This window comes from Rhagoletis zephyria, unplaced genomic scaffold, assembly GCF_001687245.7.
Source record: "Rhagoletis zephyria isolate East Lansing unplaced genomic scaffold, Rhagoletis_zephyria_1.1 Rzeph_scaffold_00072, whole genome shotgun sequence".
Taxonomy (NCBI): domain Eukaryota; kingdom Metazoa; phylum Arthropoda; class Insecta; order Diptera; family Tephritidae; genus Rhagoletis; species Rhagoletis zephyria.
The window spans coordinates 391,172-401,975 of NW_016157156.1; the positions used below are offsets into that span (position 1 = coordinate 391,172).

At 34.9% G+C, this 10,804-nt stretch overlaps 1 protein-coding gene across 1 annotated transcript in view; it reads left to right on the top strand.

The window, feature by feature from the left end:
- Window positions 1-295: 295 nt before the first annotated feature.
- Window positions 296-10,804, top strand: part of bwa (alkaline ceramidase) — a 49,681-nt gene continuing 39,172 nt past the window's right edge. Inside the window, exon 1 of the mRNA XM_017627617.1 lies at window positions 296-977. Coding sequence (XP_017483106.1) covers window positions 891-977 — 87 coding nt within the window. The 5' untranslated portion in view covers window positions 296-890. The remainder of the gene's footprint in view (window positions 978-10,804) is intronic.

Consider the following 10,804-nt stretch of genomic DNA (forward strand, 5'->3'; position numbering starts at 1 on the left):
ATTTTTATGAAATCTTTGCATGTACTTCCTTTTCTCAACTAAAATTTTGTAATTTCTGTAGTGTATACAACTCGTTTATCTTACTTTGGCATTGGACTTTTGCTTTAGGAATACGTTTCTAATTTTAATGCTAAATGGGAAGAATTTAAAAGAATGACACTTTTTTGGCACTTTTATTTTTCTATTTGGCACATTGGCTAAGCAAAGTTGGCAGCCCTGAATGCAGAGATAAAACGACAACAACGGAAATGGACAATGCATTTTGTTTTGAGAACAGTTTCACTGAGTCGTTCGTGCTGTGCGAAGGTGTTTATTTTACATTTTAATTGCGTCTCTGGCATAAATTGATATGCACCTAGCTATAGTACCTTTATAGCTCACCACAAGCTGTCGTAAATAGAGTTAAAGACAAATTTAAGCATACAATTTATTGGCAATTCGCTCTTGTGCTTTAAAGAAGATGGTTATTGAGTAGATGCAAAAGTGCAGCTAAAATTATGCTATAAAAGTTTGTAAATCCTTACATAATCCTATCCGGTTAAAAAAGAAAAAAAAACGCAAAAAAAACAAACACAAAAAAATCGAAACAATCGATTCGAAACCATTTGTAGGCCATCTGAACAAATTGGGGCGCTTTTAATAATATAAGGGAATTTTTTAGCATCGTAATAAATGTGTGCCATAATTGCATTTCATCTTCATGCCACTGCATAAATTGCAAAAACATTTGAATACATCGGAAAAAAGGCTAAACAAAATAAGTGCAGAAAGAGAAGATTTATGGATCTCAAGTAGTCGATTAAATACCACATCCATTTATATTTCTTAGTATTTAGATTGAGTAAACCGCCAAATTGGCTTCACAAAGCTCTATCCTTGACATTTACATTATGGCCTGGGAGCATGGCAGCTCTCCGGTGGACTGGTGTGAAGGAAATTACCAGATATCTTCAAATATAGCTGAATTTGTAAATACGGTAAGTCTTTAAATTTAGCTAATGTATGTATGTATGTTTGTTTGTATGTTTGTAGATGTGTATGTAAGGTAATTGAAACTGCTAATTCATATCGGAAACGGAATAGAAGAGTCACCATAAAAAAGTTCCGTTTGACATTCGATTTTATTTTCATTTAATTTTATCAGAGTTTTGTTTGTTAAGTTAATGAAATGTATAATATTGGAACGAAAGCGCGATTTATAAAACGTGCTTACTGTACGTTTGTAATGTACATACATATGTATGTAATTTTTATATTATGTAGATATTTATGTATCTATTAAAAATGTTTACAGGTAAATTAATAACTTTACGTCAAAAGGCAATATTTTGTTCCAAAAAAAAAAACACCATACGAACAACACGTGCTTAGCAATGTCTTACGAACGTGTACGGTGTAAATACATACGTATTTACATATACATATATGTATGTATGCATGTACATATATATCTAGGTAAGACTGAATTCGGCGGTTACATGACATAAGAGTAAGAGTAAGAATAACAGATTAAGTCGACTCTGTGATCGTGCGAAAGCAGGATTTGATACAAGTGAGGGATTCCAGTTTAGTTATAAATTATAAAAAAAATTAATATAATAAATAATAAATATAAATAAAAAATAAGCGAAAAATAAGGAAAATCAAAATAAAATAAATATTTAAGTAGAAATGAAAAAGATAAAAATATTAAAAAATAAATAAAATACAATAATTAAATTAGTTAAAATAAGGTTCAATAAAATGTTATAAAAAAATAAAAAAAACAGCTTTAACTTCTATTTTGTAACTCTAGAGTTTTGTTAAATGTTTGAAATGTTTTTCAGGTTATAATTTTTTTGTTATATTTTTTTAATTTCTAAAGAAAAAAATCTAGTAAAACCAGTGCACGTTTAAATCGCGTTGATGTTTAATACTTTTTTTGCTGGCGGCTTTTTCATATAATATATATATAATGTTTTTGCAAACGGTCTTGCGCATTTTATCCAACAAGAATAAAGGTAACAAGGTAAAAAGTGCAAAAAGCCGCCACCAGAAAAAAAAATTAAAAATCATAGCATGAACTATATTGCAAATATTTAACATAAATCACCAGAAAAAAAAATTACACTTTTGATACCCAGTGTAAGTCATCATCATCTTTACGGTAGATAATATACGTATTTATTTATGTATGTAGGTATCTATATAATGGTAAATTCGGCGCGAAATCAGGATTTGAAAAAATGTGAGGGATTAAAGTTTAATTATAAATTATAATAAAATTTAAATAAATTGAATTTCAAAATAGAAAAAATATAATTTATTGGTTAAACAATTAAAATAAAAAAACTAAATAAAAATAAATGAATATGAATTTAAAAAAAGTGCCAAAAATACAAAAACTAAATTAATTCAAACAAGGTATAATAAAATACAACAAAAAAATATAAAATAGCAGCTAAAACTTCTATTTTGCAAACTCTAACTATGTAACCATACCATACCATAAATTTTTACAAAAATTGTTTCTTTCCCTCATAATCATCATAATCTTTTAGCGCTACAGCTCTTTGTGAGCTTGGCCTGCTGCACATAGCACCTCCACACAACTCGATCCTTCGCAGCCTCTCTCCAGTTCCTTATCATTAGTTTTCTCGTATCTTTTTCCAGCTAGTCCGACCATCTTGATCTTGGTCTACCCTTTGCTTTAGTGGTGAATGCCTTGGCGTCTACAATTTTCATTTGCGCTCTCATCGTCCATGTTTCAGATCCGTACCAAAACAAAAAAAAAAATAATGTCATCTTGCATCGCCTGTTCAGAAGCTTAGATTTGAAAATTTTAAGTTGAGGCGCATATGAACGTCTGTCTATGAACGTCTGAAGTTAGCACTACACTTTTCGAAATTCGAAAAATTAACTATGGCATTAACTTCTGCAGCTTTTTTGTTGTAAATTTATTGCGAAAAGAAAAAAATTTTAGCTCTCGTTTTTTAAGAAAAAATGGTATTTAGTGCTAACTTGACAACATACACAGAACCGCTGAGAGTCACTTTTAACATTCTTCACGTTTCCCAACAATTTAATTTTTAAAGTTACTCACAAACTCACACACACATTTTCATTTTCAATCTCAAGCAACAACAATTTCGAACAATTTCAATTTTTTATTTTCACTTTTATATGATTTTAAGTAAAAAAAAATGTGTTTGTAACACCGTGCACATGATAGAAGTGAAACTTCTTAAAAAATGTGTGAGTACCAGGTGCCTACTCACGAAATTGGATGTGTAAACATATGTTTACGGTTCGGCAAACCATTAGGCGATTGAGTTATGTACATACATAGGTTGGGTTAGAAATCAAACAATAATTTCATTTCATCTTATTAATTTTCTGATATACATACATATAATTTATTTATTCATTTTCCGGTAACACCACCTTATATGAATTCGCGCTTCTAGCATCCATAGGACCGGGTTGTAATGGAAGTGATTGTATGTTTAACAAATAAATGAAAATGTTTATAATGAAATCAATAGATCCTTACGAATTCACCATTACCAAGGCACTAAGTAACGTACGCACTTTTGTTTGCAAAATGCATTTAGTCTGTTCCAATAGCAGTCCGGTTTACAGGATTTAGTCAGAACTTACAGGAAGTCGTTCCTATTGACATAAAACCTGTAAGTGGGAGCACATTTGAGAGAGTAACTGAGCTACTGTTCCTAGTCAGAAGTTACAGGATTTAGTCCGGAGTTTTTTTTTCCTGTAAGTTCTTGAAAAGTGTCAAACGATCAGTTGATTTGCATGTGCAAGCAAAAACAAACAGCGGTGAAAGCAAAGTACCTTATATTTGTAAAAAAAATGTAATTAAACAACGAAATGTTTGAATATGTATAGATTTTATTAATTATTTAGTGATATTTCAGCTAAATCAGTGTTGTACAGACGACATGTAAACAAACCGAGTGACGTTTTTACAGGAAATAGTGCTTTTTGCGTTCCTATGCACTTCTGCATCTGTTCTCCTTTTACTCTCATTTGAGAGAGTAAAATTGTAGTTTGACAGTTCCACAGGTTTTAGTCCGAAGTTCAAAGGAACAGACTAATTTATTTAAGTTGAAAGAAGACAAATTCCTTTGTTCGGCATTTATTCTTATTCGCTTTCTATCTTCCAAGGCGAATTCATATATTCTTATCACGAATTCATATATTCATGAGGTAGCAAGAGTATAAAAACATAAAATTACCTTATAAATTAAAAGCATAAGTATCACATGTATGCGTAGTCCAATTCACGAAATCATTTCATCGATCTGAGTAAAAACTAAGTGCATAAACTCTATTTCGCGTTAATTGAAATCATGAAATGGTGTTGATTCATTTAGTTTCTACTCAAACGCATGAAATGATTTCATGAATTGGCCTACGCATAATTAGTCTGCTCCAATAGCAGTCCGGTTTACAGGTTTTAGTCAGAACTTACAGGAAGTCGTTCCTATTGACATAAAACCTCTAAGTGGGAACACTTTTGAGAGAGTAACTGAGCAACTGTTCCTAGTCAGAAGTTACAGGATTTAGTCCGGAGTTTTTTTTCCTGTAAGTTCATGAAAAGTGTCCAACGATCAGCTGATTTGCATGTGCAAACAAAAAACAGAAAGTGGTGAAAGCAAAGAACCTTATATTNAACAGCGGTGAAAGCAAAGTACCTTATATTTGTAAAAAAAATGTAATTAAACAACGAAATGTTTGAATATGTATAGATTTTATTAATTATTTAGTGATATTTCAGCTAAATCAGTGTTGTACAGACGACATGTAAACAAACCGAGTGACGTTTTTACAGGAAATAGTGCTTTTTGCGTTCCTATGCACTTCTGCATCTGTTCTCCTTTTACTCTCATTTGAGAGAGTAAAATTGTAGTTAGACAGTTCCACAGGTTTTAGTCCGAAGTTCAAAGGAACAGACTAATTTATTTAAGTTGAAAGAAGACAAATTCCTTTGTTCGGCATTTATTCTTATTCGCTTTCTATCTTCCAAGGCGAATTCATATATTCTTATCACGAATTCATATATTCATGAGGGAGCAAGAGTATAAAAACATAAAATTACCTTATAAATTAAAAGCATAAGTATCACATGTATGCGTAGTCCAATTCACGAAATCATTTCATCGATCTGAGTAAAAACTAAGTGCATAAACTCTATTTCGCGTTAATTGAAATCATGAAATGGTGTTGATTCATTTAGTTTCTACTCAAACGCATGAAATGATTTCATGAATTGGCCTACGCATAATTAGTCTGCTCCAATAGCAGTCCGGTTTACAGGTTTTAGTCAGAACTTACAGGAAGTCGTTCCTATTGACATAAAACCTCTAAGTGGGAACACTTTTGAGAGAGTAACTGAGCAACTGTTCCTAGTCAGAAGTTACAGGATTTAGTCCGGAGTTTTTTTTCCTGTAAGTTCATGAAAAGTGTCCAACGATCAGCTGATTTGCATGTGCAAACAAAAAACAGAAAGTGGTGAAAGCAAAGAACCTTATATTTGTTATACTGCGGTTTTCAAACTGTTTGTATATGCAGAGTTGCGACACATTGCAACCATATACATTGCATATTTTAAGTATTCAAAATAGCAATGAACAATTTTCCTGAAATTTACATTTTTAAAACACCAATGGTAACCAATAACAAACGAAGCATCAACATTGTTTCTGATGCACTAATTGCTCTAGCGATGCGTTTCGATAACTTTTTTTATGCGTTTTGGAAAAGTATACATTGTCAATATTTTGTAGCTCGGCGTTATGGAATATTATAGTTTGTACGTATGCAAAGCAATTGACGTTTTGGAAGTCAGCCATACTAACGACTGATACATTATTATTTCATATCAATAATTGCATAAAAAATGACATTTCTTGCTCGCACTTGATTAAAAAGGATAAATATTTCACATAATTCATTTATTTGCAACAGCTGACGAGCGACGCATCTTTTTGCTTTGTGTTAGTGTGAGCGTTGCCGAATTTTGGCTATGTGGACGGCTGCATTTGAAATCATGAATTCATAGTCAGCTGTTGAAGCGACGCCAACGCCAACGCAACGCCAAAGTTCTATATGGACGGGCCTTTATAACAAACACATCCTTTTGACATAATGTAAGCCGAAAACGTTGGTTCAAATCAATCCGCAATCAAGTTGGACGTTTTGCCCACAAACATTGCAATTTCGCGAGCAGTCTCATTGCAAATCTAATTTTTACAGTTTCATAGTTTCGGCTTACATTTATAAAATTCAACGAAAGCACGTACCTATTTCCNTTCGCGTTAATTGAAATCATGAAATGGTGTTCATTCATTCAGTTTCTACTCAAACGCATGGAATGATTTCATGAATTGGCTAACGCATAATGGTAGTAAATGACAGAATGAATTACAACAAACACATCCTTTTGACATAATGTAAGCCGAAAACGTTGGTTCAAATCAATCCGCAATCAAGTTGGACGTTTTGCCCACAAACATTGCAATTTCGCGAGCAGTCTCATTGCAAATCTAATTTTTACAGTTTCATAGTTTCGGCTTACATTTATAAAATTCAACGAAAGCACGTACCTATTTCCACTGAGTTATCCATTTTCGGTTATTTAGTGTACAAAATAAACACAAATTAAATGAGTTTGTACAACGTGGCCATTAATGTAGCGATAAGTTGTACAACTTGCCAGAAAATCCAAATTTTTTGATCTTTCATACAAGCAAGACATAAATTCATTCAACAGGCCCACAAACGGTGCAATTTAGAGCAAAACAACACCAAGTTGAACCAACGGCCAAAAAAAAAAAAAACAAGTAAGAGCAGCGCTGTCTTCGGCTATGCCGAAGGCTTCATACCTTTCATGAACATCTGCAAATTTTACTTTGACAGATTACTGCTTTTGAGTACATCTGCATACATCGATAGAGGAGTTACATACCTATATAAAAAATCGCATCTGAACAAACAGAGGTATGGAAGATATACCTTATATTAGCACCAATCTAAGTGATTTTCACTGCTATGTGATCGGTATGTAAACCGACACAATTGATTGGGTTTAGTTTCCTACATAAAGGAGATATATCGCAAAAACTGGTATCTGAACAATCAGTGCTATAGGAGATAAAGCTTATACAGCATAGATTTTGACGATTTTCTCAGTAGACTTTGTATTATTATTTATAAAATATCTTACGAAATTTATCGGTTTTAGCTGTTCAAATAAAGGAGTTTTACAGTAAAAACCCATATCTGAACAATCAGATGTATGGAAGATATATGTTGTAGTCACCCGATCCTTGTTATTTTCACTGTAAGTATTCTGTTAATAATGAGTGAAAATGGTGCGAAATTTCATGTTCCTAGCTGCATAAATGCATGAATTATAACGAAAAATCTCATATCTGAACAATCAGTTGTATGGGAGCTATAGGTTATAGTTATCCGATCTTTTTAATTTTCACTGTAAGTTTTCTGTTGATAATTATTGAAAACAGTGCGGAATTTCCTGTTCCCAGCTATATAAATGGAGGAGTTATAACGAAAAATTTTATATCTGAACAATCAGTTGTATGGGAGCTATAGGTTATAGTGAACCGATCTTTGTAATTTTCACTGTAAGCATTCTGTTAATAATGGGTGCAAGTGCTGCAAAATTGCATGTTCGTAGCTGCATAAATGTAGAAGTTATAACGAAAAATCTCATATCTGAACAATCAGTTGTATGGGAGCTATAAGTTATAGTGACCCGATCTTTGTAATTTCCACTGTAAGTATTCTGTTGATAATATGTGCAAGTACTGCAAAATTTCATGTTCCTAGCTGCATAAATGGAGAAGTTATAACGAAAAATCTCATATCTGAACAATCAGTTGTATGGGAGCTATATGTTATAGTGGTCCGATTCTTCCGGTTCCGACAAATGATTAATACATTATAAAAATACACCCACTTACAAAATTTGATCCGGATATCTCGAAAACTGAGAGACTAGATTGCATACAAACAGACAGACAGACGGACAGACGGACAGACGGACAGACGGACAGACGGACATGGATAAATCAACTCAGCTCGACGTTCTGATCAAATAAGTATACATTTTAATGGGTCTATCTCTTTTTGTTCTGGTACTTACAAACATCGGACCAAAGTTATAATACCATTTCATGCTCATGAAAGGTATAAATATTAAAAAAATACTACGGTCGCTCTACGTTTATGGCTTTCTTTAAGAAACATCGGGCGAAAATTTCAACTGCTCCTGTAACACTACCTTACATAAGTTGGCCTTGCTATCATCCTCACATATGTTCATCAGAGTATACCAACGAAGGACGAGTTAATACAAGGAGATAGCGAGAGCACACAACTACTCTAGAAAATTACACGCACAATGACAAACATGAACAAATGTACAACTGACACATAATTTTTGACAATCAGTACAGTTCGCATTTGTGTCAACGAGTAGCTTATTAGCAGGGAACGGATTTTTAGGACCTAAAAACCTATAAAAAGGCAAAATAAAATAGGGAAATAGGCTGGAAAAGGCAAAATAAAATAGCGAAAAAAACAGGAAAAGGCACTAGGTGTTGCAAAAAAGGCAAAACAAAATAGCGAAAAAGGCAGGAAAAGGCACTAAAAAAGACAGAAAATACAAAGAACAATCAAAAAATACATTTATTTTAGAAATGTTTATATTACAAGTAAAAAGAGAAAAACTATGAACTAGTTTTATTATATGAAAAATTTGTACTTTGAATCTTTGACTATTTTATCCTTTCGAATTTCTAACTCATAAAACTTTAATATGTATAGTTGTAGTAACATTGAACCACAAGATGCAATTTGAAGTTTTCTGGCAGCATTTTCATTCGATTTTCGCGAAGAAAAGCCTTGAATGTACTAAATGTGCGCTCGACGTAAGTTGATGCAAGTGGAGCCCAATTTAAATATGGAACGTTTGAAACGTTCATATTATCAGGAATAAGGGCGTTTTCCTCGCCCTTTACGCTTAACGCTTCTATAAGCCGCACGGGCATGTGTATATTTTTTAATCTTAAAAAAAAATTGTAAATGCTATAATCGCTTTTTTAAAGGTAGAAAAGGCAAATATCTTAAAAAAGGCAATAAAAGGCAACATCAAATGTGTATATATGGAATCAGGGAAAGCTAAATCGTGGACATTCTTAATCGAATATACTCTATCTCTTTAGCAGAAAAAAAGGCAATTTCCATAAAATCCATTCCCTGCTTATTAGATTTGTTTTCGTTTGTACTACATATATGCTTATATACATACATGTACACAACAAGCCAAGTCNCTTGGTGGATGTTCTTATGCTGGAACCTAGTACTACATATTACCATGTTTCGGGCCCCGGCGAAGTCGATCAGCCTCAGTCCGTTATCGTACGTTTCATCGTGGAGGCTGAATTTTCCGACAGTGGCGCCAAAGATCCCTTCCTTGCCCACCTTGGCATTAAAATCGCCAAGCACGATTNAAATGCCAAGTGAAGCCAAGTCCTTCTCCACCTGGTCTTTCCAACGCAGAGGAGGCCTTTCTCTTCCTCTGTTACCACCAGCGGGTTCCGAGTTGAATATTTTCAGAGCAGGAGCGTTTCTGTCCATTCGAACGACATGGGCAAGCCAGCGGAGCCGCTGAATTTTAATTCGCTGCACTATGTCTATATCGTTGTAAAGCTCATACAGCTCATCGTTAAATCGTCTGCGATATTCGGCCTCACTCTTCTTATTGCGGCAAATAGGTCTCGCTTCCTTCTTCAGTTCACTATAATGGTTCCACATGGCTCGCGTTGCGACCGATCGCAGCGTGGCCCTGTAGGCGGCATCTTTTTTTCTGCGGCTTCTTGACATTCCTCATAGTACCAGTTGTTCTTTCGGGCTCGCTGAAATCAACTACTTCTTCGGCGGCGGTACTTAATGATCGGGAAATGTGGTTCCACTGCTCGCGTACGTCGGATTGTTGAAGAGTGCTCTCAGAGAGCAGGTGTGTGAGTCGAGTGGCGAATAAATTGGCCGTCTGTTGTGATTGCAGCTTTTCGACGTTAAGCTTTCCTTGCATTGTTGGGCGCACATTTTTTGCTGCACAGAGGCGGGTGCGTATCTTGGCTACAACAAGATAGTGGTCCGAGTCGATGTTTGGCCCTCGGAGTGTACGTACGTCCAAAACGCTTGAAGCATGCCTTCCGTCTATCACAACATGATCGATTTGGTTTCTCGTTTTTCGATCTGGAGACAGCCATGTAGCTTGGTGGATGTTCTTATGCTGGAACCTAGTACTACATATTACCATATTTCGGGCCCCGGCGAAGTCGATCAGCCTCAGTCCGTTATCGGACGTTTCGTCGTGGAGGCTGAATTTTCCGACAGTGGCGCCAAAGATCCCTTCCTTGCCCACCTTGGCATTAAAATCGCCAAGCATGATTTTGACATCGTGTCGGGGGCAGCGCTCATATGTACGTTCCAAGCACTCACAGAAGATCCTAGGACGCTTCATTCTTCTCTTCCGTTNTGTCCATCCGAACGACATGGCCAAGCCAGCGGAGCCGCTGAATTTTAATTCGCTGCACTATGTCTATATCGTTGTAAAGCTCATACAGCTCATCGTTAAATCGTCTGCGATATTCGGCCTCCCTCTTCTTATTGCGGCAAATAGGTCTCGCTTCCTTCTTCAGTTCACTATAATGGTTCCACATGGCTCGCGTTGCGACCGATCGCAGCGTGGCCCTGTAGGCGGCATCTTTTTTCT